The sequence below is a fragment of the Colletes latitarsis genome, chromosome 9 (genome assembly GCF_051014445.1).
Source record: "Colletes latitarsis isolate SP2378_abdomen chromosome 9, iyColLati1, whole genome shotgun sequence".
In the NCBI taxonomy this organism is placed as follows: domain Eukaryota; kingdom Metazoa; phylum Arthropoda; class Insecta; order Hymenoptera; family Colletidae; genus Colletes; species Colletes latitarsis.
In genome coordinates, this window is record NC_135142.1 from 19,027,856 (window position 1) to 19,050,878 (window position 23,023).

Genomic DNA, 23,023 nt, shown 5'->3' on the forward strand with positions numbered 1-23,023 from the left:
AGCCTCCAATAAGTTGCATAAAAACCGTGTCCCCTGGCGCGTCCGCGGCAGACATCCCTCAACCACCAAGTAAGAGAGAGCGAGAAGTGAGACGAAGAATTTCATTGAAGATTTACATTTGATCAAGATCGAAGATGATCAAGCGAGAAGAGTGGCGCCTACGCAGCATTCAAATTCTAGTTTGAAGAAATCTTTCAAGGGCAGCTGTCAAAAGAGACTACTCTGGTTTTTTTGTGTTACGAACAACTCTGAGATTGAACATCTCTTACTGAACTCGGTTACTCTGTGCTACTGAATAAGAAAAATAATTACTCGTTCCATTCAAGGTCGAGAATTCTGGTTTGCGAAGATCTTTCGCAAACAGCGATCAAAACGAACAACTCTGGTTTATATGTATGCATATGCTCATTCATAGGAATAATAAAAATAATTTCTTTTTTTTTAATAGTTGAAACATGATCAAGGGGTCTTAATACGTGTATTTACGTGTAAATTTTTCTTTTATTATGGACTTTGCTTATATGTATGTGCCAATATAACTCGAAACATAAAAATGCCTGGGCAGTCGAGATTCGAAAATATATGCCGCGAAGACGGACTTTAGCTGTTCAAAAGCAAGAAGGAAAGGTTACCATTCTCGTTCTTTATCGATTTCCCGAAGTTGCATGACGTGCTGACCTGGTGTAACATGTGGCTCGTGTGGTAGGATATGTCCGTCGGTTTTCCCCACCACTCCGTTAGACATTAAGGAAGTTCGTCGTTACTAGTGTTACCGTTGATGCATTCAATTATGCCAAATAGGCAAACGTTTAGATCATAACGCATGATGAAGTCAAAACACGATTGAAGCACGCAAGTGCGTTCTATTTGATTTGTATCGTATTTATTTAATAATAAACGAATAAAATGAGGTACGCGCAACTTGTAATGGGACCAGCTGGTAGTGGGAAGGTATTTCCTTTTTACATTTGAACGTATAATTAAAGAGCATGTATACATAAATTAAAATTAAAAGTTTAAATACAAACGAGAATTTTCACATAAATCGATGATAATATAATAGTAATAAATAAACATACTTTCTTTTCTTTCTCTTATTTTTCTTTTAAATTACTTATAAAATAATTGCTATTAATTTTCTCAATAGTCTACATATTGTTCTGTCATGCAACAACATGCAGCGAATGAAGGGAAAGTGGTAGAAATAGTAAATTTAGATCCAGCAGCAGAATATTTTGATTACGAACCTCTAGTCGATATAAGAGAATTAATTCAGTTAGATGATGCTATGGAAGATGTAGAATTACAATTTGGACCCAATGGTGGTCTTGTGTTTTGCATGGAGTAAGTTAACGAATTAATTTTTACATGTTCTTAAAATAATATAGGTTATTCTGAAGTTTCTATTTCTTCCATAATTTTGTTCGTAGGTATTTATTAGAAAATTCATCATGGTTAGAGGAAAAATTAGGCGATGTGGATGATGATTACATTATTTTTGATTGCCCGGGTCAGATAGAATTATATACACATATGACAGTCATTCGTCAATTGACAGTAATGTTACAAAATCTCAATTTCCGTATTTGTGGAATATTTTTGGTAGACAGTCAATTTATGATCGATGGATCAAAATTTTTATCAGGCACCATGGCTGCGCTTAGTGTAATGATTAATTTAGAATTACCACACGTTAATATTCTCAGTAAAATGGACTTATTGTCAAAAAGTGCAAGAAAACAATTAGATAAGTATTTAGAACCTGACCCGTACAGTTTATTAGCAGGTATGGAAACAGATTTTTGGAATGAAAAACATAGAAAACTTACTGAGGCTATAGGAAGACTAATAGATGACTATAGTTTAGTACGTTTTTATCCATTACATATAAAAGACGAAGAGAGCGTCGCAGATATTAAATTAACGATTGACAATATTATTCAGTATGGAGAAGATGCTGATGTTAAGATGAGAGATTTTGATGAGCCTGATGATGATGATAAAGATAGAAATTAGGATAAAAAAAATGTATAATTATTTCATTTAATAAAGTATTTTTATGGAACGTTTTTTCGTAATTAGTTTCTTTATGTTTATAGGACAGGAAATAGGATAAAATTTAAAAAAATTACAAATTTTGTTTAATTAATTTAATTATTGTTAGCTTATGAAAATATCTGTACATGGAAATGGAGGAATATTTACAATGCAATGTTTCACCGTTCCAAATGTGCATTTATCGTATTAAATACAAATAATAGACATCCAAAAGCTAATGTTGACCCATGAGCAACAATAGCACTTCCTTCCCAACCCTCTTCTAAATGATGTGTATCTTGCATCTCACACTTTGTTAAGTTACATTTACATAATACTCTCTTCCTTTCTGTTTGTTCTTGAGAAAACAATACTTTTTCTTTAATAATAGCTTTCACTGCTTCCGTAGTTTCTTGTTCTTTAGTTATTGATTGTATTTTCTCATCAGTTTCTTCTTTTATTTGTTCTCTTACCGTTTCGGTATAGTTACAAGAATAAAGTACATTATCAACCATTGTCCCATATTCACTGTAATTTAATAATTCATAACGTTTTGTAACCTGCAAATAAAAAGATGCAAATAATCAAAATGATATATTTTTTAGCATTTGCTAAAAGCATATAGTTCGATAATGTAAAATAAGACAAAATAGTTTTTACATATCATTACCTCATCAAAGAAAATAATAGCATGTTTTGAAGATGTAAAGCTGCAGTTACCATAATTGGACAAAACTAAATCACAGTTCGGGCCACTTCCAATAGTTAGTGTTTTATGAAACATGAAAACAGGTGGTTTAGGTTTGTGATTTAATGAAAACAATGCAGCTCTAGCCATCATATGACAATTAATTGTGTGATAATTTTCTCCATCTGAATCTAATATTTGTTCTAACCGTTGCAACGCCAATGCTTCCAATACTGGTCTTTCAAGTAACTGTACACCTTCTTTTACATCATAACTGAAACGTTCTGCATAATATTCAGCAGTACTATCGTCGTTACACCTATTTTCATCTACACTTTCTTCTTCTGCTTTTTCTTTACATTTAGTTTCATTATTTGTCTCCTCTTGATTATTCTCTTCTTTTATCTCATTACTCTTTTCAACTTCTTTTTCTACTTCCATCAATTCTTCTGTCTTCTTTATATCTGTGCATTCTACTTTAAGAGCTTTGCTATCATTACTTTCTGTATCTTGTTCTTTAGTTTTCTTGACTATTGGTTGTATGACAGCATCATGATAGAATCGTACAGGATCTAATTCTGGAGGGTGTTCATAGTGGAATTTGACAGAACAGGGAACCTTTACTCTTGTTCGACCATCCAATTTGACCTTTGTACGAAAAAGTGGGTTTGTTGCACGCGCTTTACGCAAAAAAGCTAACTTCACTGCATGTTGATCTATACGTTGATTGGCATATTTGTCCCAAAGCTTGATACGTTCTGTTACTCTACACGATGTCAATAGATTCTGGTCTATGAAATGATTTGGATGATTAGGACACATCCATCTACCAATAGGAAAAGCAGTTAGTGGAGGGTCTAAACAGTCTTGGTGAAAATACAATGGACAGTAATCACATGCAATTAAAGGCGCTTTTCTGCAACTACGCCCGCATTCGAAACATAAACGTGCTGGCAAAGGTACCATTAAATTGCTGTCCAAACAATGACTTTTTCCTACTAATATAAGAAAAAGAGGATTATTATAGTCGAAATTAACGAGTGTAATACATTTTTATGATGAGTGATGAATAACTTACCATTATTATTTCCACATTGTTGCTTTCCTCTTCTACCCGAAACATAATCTACTTTATTACTACCAGGAAACATTATTGGTAATTGTAACTCTTTAGGCAATTCAAACTCTCTGGGATTAACTAGGGATGCTGCTAAAGCTAGTACCTCCAACGCAGATTTCTTCTTGTTTTTTTCATTTCCTTTACTATCCAAAATATTTCTCTTTGAAGCACAACGACAAGCATAACACAACCATTCTCCATTAGGAATATCTGCTGGATCCACTGCTGGATAACTAAATAATTATATTTCATATTGTATTTCATGTTTTCTTTTTAATTACAGAGTTATAATAAAGGTTTCATATAAAAAGATATTAGGAAGTTTTTTTTCATGATAAACTATTGCGAATAGATACAATATTGAATCGATAAAAGTACAAATTTAATATTACACAGATAAAAAAAATAAATTTTACTATCATGTAAATAATTACTTTTTAAATAAAATTTATCTGCAGTATCATTTAAAACTATTATAGTAATTCTTTTTATACACGGTATTCAAAAAGTATAGGACAAGCTGAAACATGAAAATCCCTTATGTCAAAAGAAATTAAAAAGTTCTTTGTAATTTTGCTATGCAGGTTTCATTTTTGAGATAAGTACATTTAAAATTTCATAGTTCAACTCTTGACATGCACTATGTAATATTAAGCGGCTGAGCAATCTTAATCACATACACACATTAATACACAAGGAACTTGTGTCTCATGATTTTTAGATAAGAAACATGTGTGCGCTACAATATGATAACTATAGCAACTTTTTGTATGGAAAAGATTAAACCTGAATGAGTTTTGATTTCCTTTTTCTCGAGAAACTTGAACTCACTGGCATTGCAAATGATATGATGCAGGACATTTGTCACAGCATATAAGTTCTCCTCCATCCCTACAGGCATCACAGATATCATGATTATGACCTCGTCCTCGTCTTTTAAAATATGGATGTTTCTTCTCTTCCTTGTCTTTTTTATTTTTTGCTGTTTTTGAATCTTCTGATACGGGTGGTGCTATGAGAGCTTGAATTTGCTAAACGTACAAAGGTCAAATAAAAAATGGGAATTTCTTACAAATAAATATTTTTATACATATAAACAATCTTATTTCAATAAATTATTCATATTCCTTTTTTACTTACTGGCATTAATCCTCCGATCATCGGGAACCCATACTCTACGGTACCCATTTTGAAACAAGCTTTTGATTTTCAGAACCCTAAAATCACTATTTCAAATAATTTTTCTCTTATTGCCATATAACATTTATTTGTGTAGAAATAACAGACCTACCCCCACTTTCTATTTTTCATATCCAAATTGGTTATGTTTAAAACTTAGAAAAAGAAGATACTAGATATATGGCCTCTATCTGTAGAAAATACCACAGATCGCACTGTGCCCTGTCGAGGAACGCGGAAAACAATTTTATAACATTAATTAGTAAATTATTTGTCATAGTCCGAAGAACTGTACGTAATTATTACATCAAAGAGAAATACTAAGAGAAGTATTTAAGAGAAAGAGACTTAAAACGCGTAACATTAGTTTTTTGAGGGAAATTTCACTGTGATATTTAATATTTTTGAATACATGTATATATTAATATGTGAAATCCATATATGTTTACAAAATAGCATTTACGAATAGTGAAAGAGTGGATATTTTTATTATGTTTATTAAATATCAAGTCATGTAAAGACATCTAATAAAAATGTTAACAAATATAAAGGAATGAATGAAAAGGTGTCTAGACTGCAATGGAGGACAATTTAGTAAATTTTTAATTGTAATAGCTTTTAAATTATTAGGTTAAGATACTTTAGTATTTTTTTGTAAAAATTAGAAAATTCTATTGAATTCTGTAGTAAGACTTATAATGTTTCATTTTTAAAAAAAAAGGTGTAATTTCATTTTCTTTTAGATGCACCAATGCATAGAATTATGTACAGATTGTGTATCATTCGATACCATTTAATTTTGCCTCATAATATTTCTATCTACCCTCTGACTGCTTTAAATATAATTTTCCCTCCTAAAATCTCTCAAATAAATTTTTTACAACAAAGAAGGAAAATCGAAACAAATTTTATTAGCTTTAATTAAATTTATTTATTAGTGTATAACAAACTTGAAAAGTAAGCCGCATTAATACTATATACATATGGTCAAAAATAACAGTGTATGTTTTTTTGCAAGCGGAAATGAATATATTCTTTATCAGTGAAATACCAAGTATAACGTAGCATAGTATTCGGTATTTGACGATACATCGAATATAAGTTCCATGAATATTAAATATTCCACGGGACAAACGAATATACAAAATTTTTTCTTTATTTAAATTCAACAAATATGTTAACAAAGTTTCGTCGTTAAAATCTGTGATATTCAGGATGCATTGCGAGTTCCTTATACAAGATGTTCTGTCACTTCTGGGAAAAATTGTAATGGGAGATTCTGGAGGCTAAAATAAAATGAAAATCAAGAATATCAATTTTTCGATGAAGGCTTCGTTAAAAAGTTATTAACGTTTAAAGCCCAAGGATATTTACTTTCCCACCTATGCAATGTTACGTCGGGATTCCGTCGGCATTGGTCAAAAAGGATTTCCCTAGACTTACTTGGTTTGACTTTCCTCCAGGGGCGGCGTGCAGATCTGGCGATGGATTGCCACATAGCGGTCAAGACGTTGGGGTGGCATCTCTATTGAGATGAGTCGCCAAGGTGGCGACGTGGATTCTCCTGCGGCAAGTGAAAGACCTCGGAGGATCGACAAAGACAAAATGACATATACCCTCTTTCTCGATTCACCGAAACTGCCCAAAGTAAGTTCGGACCGTCTCGTGGGAGTCGAGAGAGAAAGGCTCACACTTCCCTTCTCGGTCTTGAACAACTAATATCCGACCTCCCGTCAACAGGTCTGCACTGGCCTCTGCAGACCGCTGCTGACCACTCCTGGAATTTCTGACAACGTATAACGATTACGACTGGCTACTGTTAGTCTCTTCCAGCCTCTGCTGACCGCTGCTGACTACTCCTGGAATTTCCGACAACGTATAACGATTACGACTGGCTACTGTTAGTCTCTCCCAGCCTCTGCTGACCACTCTTACTTCTGAGAACGTATAATGATTACGACTGGCTACTGTTAGCCTCTCTCAGCCTCTGCTGGCCTCTGCTGACCACCGCTTATATTTCTGACAACGTATAACGATCACTACTAACTTCTGTCTGCCTCCGCTGGACTCTGCTGACCGCTACTGACCACTCCTGTTACTTCTGACAACGTATAACGATTACTACTGACTTCTGCTAACCTCTGTTGGTCTTTGCTGATCTCTGTCAGCGTGTGCTTGTCTCTGCTGAACTTTCTTGGCCTCTGTCGAACGCTACTGACCACTGCAGGTATTTCTGATAATGTATAACGATTAATACTTACTACTGCATGCCCCTACAAGTCTCTGCTTGCCTTTGCAGGTTTCTGCTTGCCTGTGCATGCCTTTGCTGGCCTCTGCTGACCGCTGCTGACCACTCCTGGAATTTCTGACAACGTATAACGATTACTACTGACGTCTGCCAGCCTCCGCTGGCCTCTGCTGACCGCTGCTGACCACTCCTGTTACTTCTGACAATGTATAACGATTACGACTGACTTCTGCCTGCCTCCGCTGGCCTCTGCTGACCGCTGCTGACCACTCCTGTTACTTCTGACAACGTATAACGATTACTACTGACTTCTGCATGCCTCCGCTGGACTCTGCTGACCGCTACTGACCACTCCTGTTACTTCTGACAACGTATAACGATTACTACTGACTTCTGCATGCCTCCGCTGGACTCTGCTGACGGCTACTGACCACTCCTGTTACTTCTGACAACGTATAACGATTGCTACTGACTTCTGCCAGCCTCCGCTGGCCTCTGCTGACCACTGCTGACCACTGCTGACCACTGTTGACCACTGCTGACCACTGTTGACCACTGCTGACCGTTGCTGACAAATTGTGACACGATGTAATATAATATAATATGTTTATATGTATTAAAGTTTTGTATAATGTAAATCTATGGCAATAAATGATATAATTTCAAAGAATTCTATGTGTTCTCATCACTTTTACCTTTTTTTTCCTCTCCCCATTATTTCCTTAATTATAAGAAACCGTTTCTCTACTTAAAACTGGAATTCCAAAGTGCCCGGAGCGTTTTCTGAAATACCGGTGACCTTGACCCACTTTCGAAACTGGGTCAAGGCCAAATCCTGATTCCCAAAGCGCCCGGAATTTTTCTAAGATTCGATGGCCTTGACCTACTTTCGAAATTGGGTCAAGGCCAAATCCAGATTCCCAAAGCGCCCGGAATTTTTCTGAGATTCGATGGCCTTGACCTACTTTCGAAATTGGGTCAAGGCCATCCGGATTTCCAAGTTGGCCGGAAGATTTTTGAAATTTCGAATGGCCTTGACCCACTTTCGAAATTGGGTCAAGGCCATCCGGATTTCCAAGTTGGCCCGAAGATTTCTAAAATTTTGAATGGCCTTGACCTACTTTCGAAATTGGGTCAAGGCCATCCGGATTTCCGAGTTGGCCCGAAGATTTCTAAAATTTCGAATGGCCTTGACCTACTTTCGAAATTGGGTCAAGGCCATCCGGATTTCCAAAGCGGCCGGAATTTTTCTAAGATTCGAATGGCCTTGACCCACTTTCGAAATTGGGTCAAGGCCAAATCCGGATTCTCAAACTGCCCGGAATTTTTCTAAGATTCGAATGGCCTTGACCCACTTTCAAAACTGGGCAAAGGTCAAGGTCAAATTCGGATTTCCAAAGTGCCCGGAACATTTCTAAAATGCTGGTGAACTTGCGAAGAAGGTGGTACGCATCTTATAGGTAAGAGAATGATTTGGAGAGGGAAAGGACGGTAAAAAATGATGAGAACACATAGAATTCTTTGAAATTATATCATTTATTGTCATAGATTTACATTATACAAAACTTTAATACATATAAACATATTATATTATATTACATCATGTCACAAGTTGTCAGCAACGGTCAGCAGTGGTCAGCGATGGTCAGCTGACATCGGGAGATGTTGGCAGAGGCCAGCTTAGGTCGGGAGATGCTGGCAGAGGTCAGCAGAGTCCAGCAGGGGCAAGCAGTAACAAGTAGTAATCGTTATACGTTGTCGGAAACATCAGGGGTGGTCAGCTGTGGTCAGCAGAGGCTAGCAGTGGCAAGCAGTGGCAAGCAGAGTCCAGCAGGGGCAGGCAGTAGCGAGTTGTAATCGTTATACGTTGTCAGAAGTATCAGGAGTAGTCAGTAGCGGTCAGCAGAGTCCAGCGGAGGCAGGCAGAAGTCAGTAGTAATCGTTATACGTTGTCAGAAATATAAGCAGTGGTCAGCAGGGGCCAGCAGAGGCTGGGAGGAGCTAACAGTAGCCAGTCATAATCGTTATACGTTGTCAGAAGTAACAGGAGTGGTCAGTAGCGGTCAGCAGAGTCCAGCGGAGGCAGGCAGATGTCAGTAGTAATCGTTATACGTTGTCAGAAGTAACAGGAGTGGTCAGTAGCGGTCAGTAGAGTCCAGCGGAGGCAGGCAGAAGTCAGTAGTAATCGTTATACGTTGTCAGAAATATAAGCGGTGGTCAGCAGAGGCCAGCAGAGGCTGGGAGAGGCTAACAGTAGCCAGTCGTAATCGTTATACGTTGTCAGAAGTAACTGGAGTAGTCAGCAGCGGTCAGCAGAGGCCAGCAAAGTCATGTACAGGCAAGCAGAAACCTGCAAAGGCAAGCAGAGACTTGTAGGGGCATGCAGTAGTAAGTATTAATCGTTATACATTATCAGAAATACCTGCAGTGGTCAGTAGCGTTCGGCGGAGGCCAGGAAAGTTCAGCAGAGACAAGCACACGCTGACAGAGATCAGGAAAGACCAACAGAGGTTAGCAGAAGTCAGTAGTAATCGTTATACGTTGTCAGAAGTAACAGGAGTGGTCAGTAGCGGTCAACAGAGGTGAACAGTAATCAGGAGCAGTCAGTAACAGTCGCTGTATGGTGTCAAAAGTTGTCGGGATTTCTGTACTTTTGTCAGCACTGGTCATCAGAGGTCATCAGAGGCAAATAGAAACCAGGAGTAATTTGCAGAGTTCAGTAATGAACTCTAGGAAAGGCAAGTAAAAATACCTGGGCAGTCGAGATTCCGAATCGTATGCCGTTGACGTGAGGTCGGATTTCAGTTGTTCAAGAGCGAGATGGCAAATGTGAGCCTGCCTCTCTTAACTCCCATGAGACGTGTCCACGGTGCATTCGGCGCTTCGTCTGGCATCTCTGGTTTATACCAGAGATGACAGATCACGCGTATGTACGTGAGCTTGTAGTGTTTCGGAAAGTCGACAAAGGTAAACTGACTGCTCTCCTTCAAGAGTCTCTCAGAGATGCCAGAAAGGCACCGAAGGTGCTCTCTCACACTATGCCAGATCACGCGTACGTGAGCTCGTGGAGTTTCGGAAAGTCGACAAAGGCAAACTGACGCATGCCTTCTTTCTCGATTCTCGGAAGTTGCCCGAAGTAATTTCGGACCTTTTCTCTATCTTAAAATATTTTAGAATAATATTGCTCAAAGCGGTCTCACTCGCAAAGGGTTATGTATCGATACTTTGCGAAATTGTTTTATGTTTATGTATTTTTTCATTAGAATTTAACGTATAGTTCATTGCTGTGGAAGTTGCTATGGATGCTGTAATTGTGGAGCATAATCAATAACTTCAATACAGCAGTCTACTTAAAACCAGTGTTGGCCAGCCCTAATGCTTCTGACAACGTATAACAATTACTATTTGCTACTGGTTGCCCCTGCTACTCTCGACTAGTCTCTGCATGCCACTGCTGACCATTGCTGACCGTTGCTGACAACTTCTGACATGATATAATATAATATAATATATTTATATGTTTAAAACTTTGTATAATGTAAATCTATGGCAATAAATGATATAATTTCAAAGAATTCTATGTGTTCTCATCATTTTTACCTTTCTTTTCCTCTTCCCATTATTCCCTTAGCGATAAGATACATGCCACTTCTTCGCAAAGCAGCCAGCATTTCGGAAATGTTCTGGGCACTTTGGAAATACGGATGGTAAAACGCCCAAGTTTGTCGTGGAATAGTTCATAGCATCCAAAGCTAGATGGCGCTTATTTCCAGACCTCAAACCCCCTGGTGTTAAAACGCCCAAATTTGTCGTGGAATAGTCCGTTACCTTCAACGCTAGATGGCGCTTATTTATCGACCTTAGGCCCCCTGGTGCTAAAACGCCCAAGTTTGTCATGGAATAGTTCGTATCGTTCACGCTAGATGGATTTCTCGACAAGCTTGGGCGTTTTAGCACCAGGAGGCCTGAGGTCGGTAAATAAGCGCCATCTAGCAATGAGGGTAACGAACTATTCCACGACAAACTTGGGCGTTTTACCACCAGGGGGTTTGAGGTCGGGAAATAAGCGCCATCTAGCGTTGCAGATAACGAACTATTCCACGACAAACTTGGGCGTTTTAGCACCAGAGGGTTTGAGGTCGAAAAATCAGCGCCATCTAGTGTTGAAAATAATGAACTATTGGAGAAACGAGAAAGAGAGCATGTGTCAGTTTGCCTTTGTAACTTTCCGAAACTCTACCAGCTCACGTACGCGTGATCTGGCATGTGTGAGTAGTGCACCCGGTGCTCTATCTGGCATCTCTGCTGTGGTTATTATTTCTCTTGTTTAAAATATATCGACTGTCGATATTAGTCAGTATATATTCTATTGTTTCCTATCTCTTTATTGTTTTGTTAATCAAATTATTATCATGTCACTTTGAAGTTAAGTTTGGTGAAATTTCTTTAAGCTGTCTGCACGTGAGATACAGTGTAAAAAGTGTTGAAAAACTTTTAAATTACGATTCAAAAGTTCGTGACAATCTACGTATGTTAACGATTGAAAATTCAAGACATTTATCTGATAATGTAAGTAGAATACATAACATTACATTTTTTAAACAGATTCATTGATATCAGAACTCAAATAACATTAAATAATTGTCAACGATGGGTAATGTATATTTTGTAGAATTAGATACAGAGTCTTCGTTCGTTCGCAGATTGCCGTTTTACAAACGGAACTTTAAACGTTAATAACTTTTTAAAGAAGCCTCAATCAACAAATTAGTATTCTTGATTTTCGTCTTATTTTGATCTTTAGAATCTTTCATTAAATTTTTCTCCAGAGGTAATCAAACACCTAGTATACAAAAAAAGATGCATATGCATATGAGATAGTAGCTATTAGCTCGTTATTTGGTGATGTCAATGTTGAATTTGTATGCATTTCTGTAAATTTCTTGTTTTTTTGTATTTTTCGCCTGTATTCCTATTTGTTACGTTATATTTGTTTAATTCGAATAGTATGTATATACTTTGCTTATCTCGGTATTTATATTTATATTTAGAACGCAACAAATTTCCCAAAAAGTAGTAAAAATAGAAATATAATAATACCACTGTAGCAATTATAACCAGTCCGATGTCACGTGTGTTTGTTTGTAATTGGTAATTTGTTTTAGTAAAAGCTCGTCCAGGTAACTATAAGTATAATCTTTTTATTAATTTTATCAATAATACATAGTCCAAATAAAGTATTAGACACGCTGTTTTTTCACAAACTAAGGAAAATAGTTACATTTTTGTTTTTTTTAATTAAGTGATCTGAGAGAGTTAACCTTTTCGTACATAACAAATTCATTTGGGATGATTGTTAGGAGAAAAACAGGAGGCCCCCTAGATATTTAAAATGAAATCTGACGTTAGGTTCTTTTATTTCGAATAGCTCTTATTAAATTGAATAACATTCACTTGTACTAAAACTTACCATTTCTCGCTATATCAAACGTAAACGTACATCAAATAGTAAATGTTATCAAATATCAATATACTGAGAAATGATAAGTTTTAGGACAAATGTATCTTAGTACTTTCATATTCAAAATATGTCAATTTGTTGAAAAATTGAGCATACAAAATTAAACATTCCATTTGAAAAAAAAGTTAACCTCTATATTTTTTCTATGCCTTCGCTTTCAAGAATACCATTTATACCATATTATGTACTTTCTTAAAACCTCTAACTTCTGTAAGTAATATTCTTTCGCATTATTTGAAATAATCAAGATAGTTAAGCGAACAGAGTTTGTTAGATACATTATATATAAGGTAAACAACGTCTAGTAACATTAAAATGCAGAATATGCATTGTAACATTATATACTTTACATGTATCTGTATACGTATGTTTCAGGATTACACATCTGAAAAGTGGCACATTTGACGATGTAACTTCTATGCTTATAAAGAGGAGGAAAGCCTTTTGGGATGAGTTCTTTTTCAAATATTCTCAAAAAGTATGGCTAATTTCACTTTTCTAAATTTTCATTTATTTGTGTCAGAATATGTTTGAAAATAATAATTAATAATGATTTTGATATGTTTTAGATGTCATATGAAGTTCAAGATGAAGATATTGTCAGGAGTGTATCGTCACGAGTGAAAAAGGGGTCTGTAAGTTCTACACAGCATTGGGTAAATACTGGCCATTTTCCTTATTCCACGTATAAAAAGTCAGACAAGGATTTAAAAACATGTTCTCGATACAAGAAAGTATCTTCAAATTTATTACATCGTCGTACTACAGAAGAAAAATCGATTAAAAATGATGAAAAACCAAGATTTTGTGAAAATTCCAATACCACCTCTGTCGATACCATGGCATATATATTGTCAAATATGAATAGAACAAATAAAGTTGAAACCATGGCTATCATAGAAGGAGCAAAACATAGTATATCAACAAATTCTCAGAATGTAATTTGTGAAAATACTGATTTGGTAAAACGGACTACAAATGAAATGTCTAGAAAACATTCTGGAGATCCAGTATCGAACGCTAATAATAATTATCAAATATGCTCTTTTGCACCTTCTTCTGAAACAATAAAACATAGAAAGCAACAAGAAAAGAATGATCTACAAAAAACTAGAACTGCGCTAGAGAAGAATATAGATATAAGTATTAACAAAATTCTGTTACTTGACGCAGTTAAAAAAGGCAAAGAATTGTTTCATGACTCTAAATCTCATTCCAATAAACAGTTCAGCGAAAATATTAATGTCAGTGGAAAAGGTAATTCCGATACACAGAATTTTAATACAAAGTCATTGAATACTAAACAAAATTACTCGATAGAAAAAAACCCTAGATTACAAAATAGTTCTGCCATGGTGGGTCATCGTAGAAAACTGTATACTGATAGAAGATCGCCTATCGATCTTGTCAATATGCAAAGTAGTAACAAGAATATTACGATGTCAAAATTAAGCCAGCATTTGCATCCAGCAATATATATTAAATCTGAGGTTAAAAAAGGGAATAGAACGTCTGCGACAAGCAGGTCGAAGAATCGCTTTTCCATGTTAAATAAAAATTCAGGGAAGAGTAACAACTCGCTCTATACAAATTCTACCATTACAGACAGTTCGATGACAAATCAAAATTTAACAAATAGCGAACAAAATTTGTATATGGATAAACCTTTGTCAACTGATGTAGTTTGTTTAAGGCGGCTAACGCAAAATAGCGACTCAACATTTTCGAATTTATTACTTGGTAATCCGAAAATCGAATACTTGTCTGACAATAGCAGTTGTAGTTTAAGCAGTATACAAATTTGTAAATGCGACAATTTTGATACCAAACTTGATGCTAGTGAAACCTATGACGACGAAGATAGTATCAAATCAGAAATAGTTTGTGAAAATAATTATGGTAACAATGTACGTATAGATAGCGATCAGAAGTGTTTTTTATCCGATGGAGATGACGAGTTTACAAACATTGTACAAAAGTATTACACAAACTGGTAGCAAGTCATCAAATTCCATACAGTATTGGGCGAATGTAATCTCAGCTTTTAAGAGTCAATTTTTATGCTTTATATTTTTCATCGTTCCCTGTTTATATTTATTCAGTATCGGCGGTTTAAAGCTTCAGGACCTGTTTTCCAACGAATCATCGAGATTCACGGAAACGTTCGTAAGGAGAGTGTAAGACTTTTGGGCCACAGATTTAATTGTAACTTTATATTGGTAGATTTCGACGCCCCGTTTGTAAAAATATAGCATTATAGAGTTACAAACTCAATATTTTTCGAGTTACTCTCACTTAAAGCTGTTGAAGTCTCAAAGAATCATGCCGATTTATGGAATAAACAATTAGTTTGATCGTTCAGTGATAGTAAATCGAAATGGCGGAATAAATGTATTTTGTTATTCTTGTAAACTTAATTAGTTTGTTTATGAAAGCATCTATTACATATGTTACATAAGAGTTTTATAATAGTTGATTTTTAATATTAGCTAATTGTAAGCGACAATAGCTTAGATGTTAGTTAACACGTTGACTGCTATATCAGTCTTCTCTGTCTAGGAATATTCTCCATATTTTTTCAAATTATTGCATAACAAATAGAAATATTCAATAATTTAATGGAGTGCTTGTTCATTTATTGTAAGCATTTTACAACGTGTTAATACATTCTCTGCTTGCTTCGATTACTTTTCTCCAACATTCTGCGGCGTATAGTGATATCTAGTTTTATCCTTGGATGAAAACAATTCTAAAAGCGAATGTTGTATAATTTCTTCGCTATTTTTTAAATTTTTACTTTAGATTTAGTGCTTTAGGCTTCGAAGCAGATAGAAATCAGTTGACAAAGTGTCTGAATTTCATGTAGGATGTTTCAATGCTTCCTAGTCAATTTCTTCGTGCTTCGTTCATGTTTGACGACGAATCTTCTTCGGTGATGTTGATGACACTCTGTCGATCGATGGATCGCTTCCTGTTATCCTGTTTATGATCATTGACATGCTTGCTAACGATGTTAAATTTATAAGTATCGCTATTTTCACCCTTTCAAAGTGAAAGCTATTGAATTTTATCAAAATTGTCGCATGAGAGTATTATATGTTATCTGATAAATACTACAGTTAGATAAATTGTGATTTTTTTATTATCAGGATCTGTATGCTAGGGTGTTCCATTGCCAAAGATCCTAGACACAATATGTTGGTATTATAAGAAATGTTATCTTCCTATTTTAAAAATTATTATTTCATAATTTCCTATAGTATGTAATAACGATGTATGTACATAAGTATAGTATCAGAGACAGAAGATTGTGGATCCGTGCTAGACTCTGCATACATTTGTTAATTTTCTCTGTAAAGTCGTCCAATTTTATTTCCTTTTTTAAATAACGATGCCCAGGAGGGTAATTGAAAACATATTTTATGTTTTATACAAATTTTGTTAGGAAATAGATATATTTTTAATATATTTTTAACTATCGAACGGCCACGCCAAGTATATGTTGCCTTGAAAGAATCAGTTGAAATGTATGAGACACGTAGCCTTCGAGAGTGAATGTGTCCCATGTGATGCGATCGAAGCCAACATTTTTAATGTGCGCAATAGGATCGAAATCTAGGTGGCAGCCTCCGAAGAACGAGGGCCATATTCCTGTTTGTGATAATACTTTCTGTAACCATCGTATGAAAATACCTTTGCTCTCAGGCACGTGTTCTATAAACAAATATTGACCGCCCTGAAACAAATAACAGCCCAAGTGAAAATATTTTACAAATGTATGTACATAAGTATTAGTTATTTAAAAAAGAGAGGAATATAAATATAAAATTTTTAACGATGTTTTAAAATTACAAATTATGTCGAGTTTTATTTCTACGCCTTTAAACTTTCCCGGTTATTGAATATGAATATTTTTATTTGTACGTCTAAGTGGACATGGTATCGTATTTTGATCAAGTCGATTCTGTATCAAGTTGAGCTCAATGTAGCGTTTTATAATTAATTAATTAGCATTTGTAATATAATTCGATTACAAGATTAGGTCGATTTCTATATCCATTACATTCTTAGTAAGAATTGTGGCTAAAACGTTGTTGATCATTGAATTATTATAATCCCAAAAAGAGAAGTTCAGTAACACCTCCCTTGGAGTTAGAGGGTTGAACCTTCTACTTTTACATTTCCGTATTGAATTTAAAATGTAACACTATCTTTATTTCTTCGCGACCTTTTTAATGTAAAAGGATTTTTAAAGAAACACATTTTAGGGGTCTGAGAAGCAGAGGATTTTAATTTTTGAAATTACTCCGGAAAAATTATACTAATACAATACCATGTGCAAAGTAGAAAGGAGAAAAATGAAAAATACATGCAGGGTCTTTTAGAGTGTCTCCCAAGGAATAAAAAATGTCCTTATCGCTTTTCCAAGAAATGATGGGAAAGTTGTCAAAAATACGTTCAAAGTATGAATGTGATGATAATGGAACTTACGTATACAGGGTGTTCGACCACCCCTGGGAAAAATTTTAATAGGAGATTCTAGAGGCCAAAACAACACGAAAATCAAGAATATGAATTTGTTGATGGAGGCTTCGTTAAAAAGTTATTGACGTTTAAAGTTCCGCTCGTTCTGAATTTTTTTCTCGAAAATGCGCAGGATTTCGGGGATATGTCTATTCACCAAAAATGATTGTAATTGAGCCCCGCAACCGAATATAATTTTTCCAGAACGATTTGAATTTTTTTTTTTTCGTCGAAAAAATTGGGCGCCTAATTAGATTTTCGGTAAGGAATTTTTTTCTCGAAAATACGCAAGATTTTGGGGGTATGTCTATTCACCAAAAATTACTGTAATTGACCCCCGCAACCGAAAATAATTTTTCCAAAACGATACGTAAATTTTATTGTCACATTCATACTTTGAACGTATTTTTAACAACTTTCCCGTCGTTTCTCGGAAAAGTGATGACATTTTTTGTTCCTTGGGAGACGCTCTAAAAGATGCTGCATGAATTTTTCATTTCCAGGCGATGCCAAAAATGGGCATTTCTTAACACCTTTAAGTTACGAAGCCAGGAAATCTGAGCTGTGAAAAGAGGATATTTCATTTGCAGCAACCTAATAGGTTACTTTAATTTGATATCATGATAAACGCTAATTATATTACCGGTGCCAGGACTCTGTGAATCTCTCGAAGCGTTGATTCTATCGACGTCACTGAACACAATGATCTTGTTGTTACAACTACATCTACATGCCCTGTTGATACATCTTTCAGTGAACAGCCATCGCCAACGATCAGACGTTCGATAATAATATGCGAAAACTGCCAAGAACGATTTCCGTTTATCAGATAATCGGCTAGTTTCAGGTTCCGGTCAACGCAAATCAAATGGGTATTATCCGGATAAAATTGTATATTTTCACCTGCAATCGTTATCATTAGTTCGTACGAGTAAAGAGTATCTTCAAATTCGTTGCAGTTTTAGTCATGAAAAATTTTGTTTTAATGATTTGGGAGTCGTTCGAATTTTTTTCTTCATATTTTTGGAAAATTTTCTTTTGTTTACTCTTCTCCAAATGTTAAGAGGCATTTGAGAAAGTTGAATGGAGGGACGTACAACTACAGGGTTAAAATAGCTTTAAAATAGCTCTTATAAAGGTTGTAATAGGTGTATAATTATTTATAAAATTGAGCATACACCTATGTTGATAGTGGAAATCAGCGAGAAAATGAATTAAATTAATATTCGAGAGTGTGAACACGGTATAGATTTATTAGTATAATTTAATAGACAATTAACGAAAGAAAAATAAAATAACTTTAATTATTTGTTTATATTTTACTAAGAATGTAAAATCACTTGAGTGTTGCCGACACAATATTGTGCATAGATATTTACATTTAGGCTATAATACATAAATAAATTAACATTAATATTTTGTGGCATGGCCTTTGGCTTCAACGACTGTCTGTAATCGTCATGGTATACATTCAATTAACTTATTAATGAACGAAGGCGATACTTTGTTCAATTCTTCGCGTAGTTGTAGCTTTAATTCTTCTACAATTGTAAAATTATGATTTAATAATTTTATTATCAGTTCTTTCTAAATATGCTTGCTGGGATTTTTAACAACTTTGGTATATTATACAATTCTTGCACTGCATAAGATTTATGTTTGAGGTAATTGTTCTGCTGGAAATAGTATAGAAATATATAGATGATTTAACATTTAAAAAAAAAATATGTATAAATATTTTATTTTATCAATGTCTATCTTCGTATCGATAATTAATTATAATTTCATTGTATAAAGTGTTCTGCCAACAATTTTAATGTCATGTTATTTTTCTTTCGTTAATTATGTATTAAATTGTATTAATAAATATATACTGTGTTTTTACACTCAAATATGCATGATTTAATTCATTTTCCCGCCGATTTTCACTACCAACATTTGTGAGTAACTGTATATGTATACTTCCCATGAAACTGTTTTGTTAATTATAATAAGAAGGATGTATCAGTAGGCAAATAAAGAAATTTGAAATTCAAAATTGTGAGAAACTATAGAGAATATATCAATCGAAGAATGTAACATCTAATAGTGCTCGGTCATCCTTGGGAAAAATTTTAATGGGAGAATATTAATTTGTTAATGAAGGCTTCGTTAAAAAGTTATTAACGTTTAAATTTTTTTTTTGAAATTTTCTTTTTGGCCGAAAAATTTCAGCAACTACCCCCTATCGATTTTTCTTAAAAATTCGTTTTTGATTTTTAGTAATTTTATTTGACGATGTATTGAAATTTTGTCTAATACTTTTTTGTAGGTACCCATGGGCTCTACTTCAGGAAAAAGTTTCATTGAAATATATTCACTATTGTAGGACTTATGGCCGTTTGGAAATTGGGCCAGTTTTATGGGGTTTTTCTCATTTTCCGTGGTCAAGGAGCAACTTTTCCAATATTTTTGCGATTTATACATATTCTACACTAAAATACGCGTAGTTTGCTTTTTTAAACATTAAAATCCCCCAATCCGTTCAGGAGTTATGACATTTTAAAGATTCGCATGAAATTTCGGGTTATCATTTGGCCTTACATTAGATTTTCGGTAAAGAATTTTTTTTCGAAACTGCGTAGGAATTCGGGGTATGTCCATTCACCAAAAATGCTTGTAATTGATCCCTGTAACTAAATATAATTTTTTTAGTATAATTTGAAATTTTTTAATTTCGTTTAAAAATACTACCTACTCGAATTTTTTTCTCGAAAGTGGGTAGGTTTTCAGGGGTATGTGTATTCACCAAAAATAATTATAATTGAGCCCCGTAACTAAAAATAATTTTTTCAGAATGATTTAAAATTTTTTAATTTAATTTTTTAACAACTTTTTAATGAAGAAGTCAAGAAATTGATATTCTTGATTTTCGTCTTATTTTGGCCTCTAGAATCTCCCATTAAAATTTTTCCCAAGGGTGGCCGAGCACCCGGTACAACAAAAGGTGTGCAAGATTGGTTGAAATCGGACATTTTAGGTTCTGTATCGGTTCAGATCTAAGCCCCATAAAAGTCAATGCATAATACTAAAAAAACAGTTATGGAAACTAGTAGAAAAATTATATTACAACCTTATTCAAATTGTACCAAATCGTCATTATAGTCGCTAAAGACAGATGGACAGGATATTACATTTATTCCAAATTTTTATTTACGATTACGATTTGCGACGCAGTGAAATTGAATCACAAATAAAATTTTATAATCAGTTAATCGTTTGGTATAAAATAAAATTGTTACACATCTTGGAAGGCAGGATAGGAGTAGAACAATATATGTAATATGTTTTTGTCAATTGTTAAATAGGAGAAAGTAGGGTGAAACTGCATACTAACATGTTTTTGTTGTCTACAAAAAATCTGGTCAAAAATAATTTTGCAAAGGATTACCAACCCTAAGTAGATTTTGTACAAATAGAGAATGAGGTTTTCGTTTCAAAAACTTATTCGAATAAAAACTGATGTCTTTATCTTAAGGATGTATTGCTGTCTAGACTGTCAATTTCACGGCCCTTTTTGTGATTTTTTTTCTAATGACAGGTAGGCTGTTTTGTACTGAGACTTTGTAGATACATTTATTCATCTTCTAAGCATGTACAATATTTTTTTCATGGAAAAATATTAAAAATCGTGGGAATTGTAACTTCTTATTTAATGGCTCTTTTGGAAAAGGTGCTCCAATGGCTTCCAGGATTCCAGATAATTTGAAACAGAGGGGGTTAGAGTATCTTCATAAGGAAGGTTGTAGTTATAGCAGGAACCAGGGAGAAGTCAAAATCCTGATAAATAAAGAAATGGCGACGCTTCAAGTTTTAAATTTCTATTTGTTAATCGTTCGTTTGTCTTTAGCGTATCGAAAAAAATAGTAAAACTCAATATTTTTTTAAATCTCTAGTTCCAGCTATAAAGGCGTGTCTGCTGAATATTCTCTCCAAATTTGAAGTCGATCGGTCTGCTAGATCTTGAAATATCATGTAAGCCAGTTTAAATGCGTTTTTTTTAAACAAGAAGCTATAACTCTCGCAATTTTTAATATTTTTCGATGAAAAAAATACTGTACATACCTATAAGACGAATAAATATATCTGCAAAATGTCACTACAAAACAACCTACCTATCGTTAAAAAAAAATCACAAAAAAAGGCCGAAGATACGACAGTCTAGACAGCAATACTCCCTTAAATTCCTTGTGGCTTAGAACTAGTACCAAGCGTTAGACAAAAATCAAAACATTACGTTATGGAAATACAGAGGTATGTTGGTTTACTCTACTTTCCTTCAACCATGGAAATAGATTATCCTTTCCTAGAAAAGTATTCGTATGCTCCGTGTTCTCCGACAGTTTTACCTAATAAACCTACCAGTTTTAACACCAATCTCTAGTACACGGATGCAACCCATGGACCGCAGTCTGCTGTCATTGGAAATAATATGTTGCAGCAATTCGAACAAATTTTTCTTATACTGCGACGAAAGTTCCGCGCATTCTACTTCGAATCCTGTCAGACAAGACTTGTAAACGCTTCTCTGCAGATCGGACCATTTCGACGATATCCAAAATATCGCGTAAGTGAAAACGATCGACACGAATCCGTAATTCGTGATTACATTGCGTACCCACAAGTCACTGTTACTCATCTTTTCTTATGTTTAAAGTCTGTCTCCTCAAAACAGTCGACTTTTCAAACGACACACGCGTTTACTTGGAACGTCCCGAGCTCCACAGTCCCTCTTTCCGCAGTTCCATCGCAAATGACCGACCAACGAAGCTAATTATTTCCACTGTCAATTCAATACGAAATGTACGATGTTCGTTAATTCTGCTTTATTATAGAAACACTTTTCACGACAGAATACAAACGGTCACTCTCGAACGTAAACTTGGGCACACATGTAACTTTTGCACGACCAGCGCTCACTGAACTGGTATAAATACTCCCGTTTCCAACAAGCTAATCGTTTATGATAAGATAAGTCTTATAACTATATTTTCTGAATATGTAATATCGTCTCGGAATAAATGCTTTTCGGCGGCCTGCAATCGTAAATACAATTTCGGAAGATTCGAAGTATATTGTTGTTACAGAATATCTTATAATTTTTTATTCCGTAATGCTGAGTTGCTTAATTTACATTTTCGTCCGCTCGATAATTTTGTTTGCCGCAATAAAATAAAATACAAGCTCACGGAGACGCAACGTGTTGCGAAAGGATTGGGTGAAAGGGCATCGATGCATTGCTTGTTGTAAATTAAAATCGAGTTTACCGAAACATTTTTTCCGGCATTTATCAGTCCACGGTCGGCGTGTTTTGTTGTGAACAATTCCGATAATCCCGAGTTTGAGGAAAACTGTAAAACTTTTGACCACAGATTAACCGGAACAGGAGTTATCTGTAATCTGTAATAATTGTTGAGCACAAAGGATCCAGAGACAATGGGAGAGTTATAAAAAAAGCTGAAGTTTACGACATTTCATATTTTATATTTCCATCGAAGGGCTCGAGCTTCGAGATCGTAGATCATACTAGATCGCCTAGCACCGATGACAATGGTAACTACGATTACGAGTGTCGTTCACGTTCGATTCCTAATAAGGCACGAATATAAATAAAAAAAATATCGTATAAATATTGATCTGAAAATGTATTCTTTCCGGGTTGTAAAT

General features: G+C 34.9%; 4 protein-coding genes across 9 annotated transcripts; 2 read left to right on the top strand and 2 right to left on the bottom strand.

Moving 5' to 3' along the window:
• The first annotated feature begins 40 nt into the window (after positions 1-40).
• Positions 41-2,397, top strand: LOC143345471 (GPN-loop GTPase 3). Its single transcript, XM_076772626.1, has 3 exons — positions 41-951; positions 1,148-1,344; positions 1,431-2,397. Exons 1-3 carry the CDS (start codon positions 907-909, stop codon positions 2,014-2,016), a joined length of 828 nt encoding a protein of 275 aa, XP_076628741.1. The 5' UTR covers positions 41-906; the 3' UTR covers positions 2,017-2,397.
• On the bottom strand, positions 2,142-5,226 carry LOC143345470 (PHD finger protein 12). 4 transcript variants are annotated; one of them, XM_076772623.1, is made up of 6 exons: positions 5,137-5,226; positions 4,986-5,062; positions 4,677-4,876; positions 3,804-4,078; positions 2,708-3,723; positions 2,142-2,597 (listed from the first exon to the last, which is right to left on the bottom strand). In XM_076772623.1, the coding sequence occupies exons 2-6, from the start codon at positions 5,031-5,033 to the stop codon at positions 2,217-2,219; spliced, it is 1,920 nt and encodes a 639-aa protein (XP_076628738.1). In that variant the 5' UTR covers positions 5,034-5,062; positions 5,137-5,226; the 3' UTR covers positions 2,142-2,216. The 4 variants fall into 4 exon arrangements, with proteins under 4 accessions (XP_076628738.1, XP_076628737.1, XP_076628739.1 ...); XM_076772622.1 differs by having other exon boundaries at positions 4,986-5,071; positions 5,137-5,182; XM_076772624.1 differs by having other exon boundaries at positions 2,708-3,720; positions 4,986-5,171.
• Positions 5,227-11,556: 6,330 nt separating this feature from the next.
• On the top strand, positions 11,557-16,648 carry LOC143345538 (uncharacterized). 3 transcript variants are annotated; one of them, XM_076772780.1, is made up of 3 exons: positions 11,557-11,841; positions 13,169-13,271; positions 13,363-16,648. In XM_076772780.1, coding segments are annotated over exons 1-3 (1,533 nt in total). In that variant the 5' UTR covers positions 11,557-11,839; the 3' UTR covers positions 14,791-16,648. The 3 variants fall into 3 exon arrangements, with proteins under 3 accessions (XP_076628895.1, XP_076628896.1, XP_076628897.1); XM_076772781.1 differs by lacking the exon at positions 11,557-11,841 and adding an exon at positions 12,177-12,452; XM_076772782.1 differs by lacking the exon at positions 11,557-11,841 and adding an exon at positions 12,189-12,278.
• LOC143345539 (thiol S-methyltransferase TMT1A-like) lies at positions 16,269-22,282 on the bottom strand. Its single transcript, XM_076772783.1, has 3 exons — positions 21,719-22,282; positions 17,961-18,220; positions 16,269-16,529 (listed from the first exon to the last, which is right to left on the bottom strand). The coding sequence occupies exons 1-3, from the start codon at positions 21,993-21,995 to the stop codon at positions 16,269-16,271; spliced, it is 798 nt and encodes a 265-aa protein (XP_076628898.1). The 5' UTR covers positions 21,996-22,282.
• Positions 22,283-23,023: the final 741 nt, after the last annotated feature.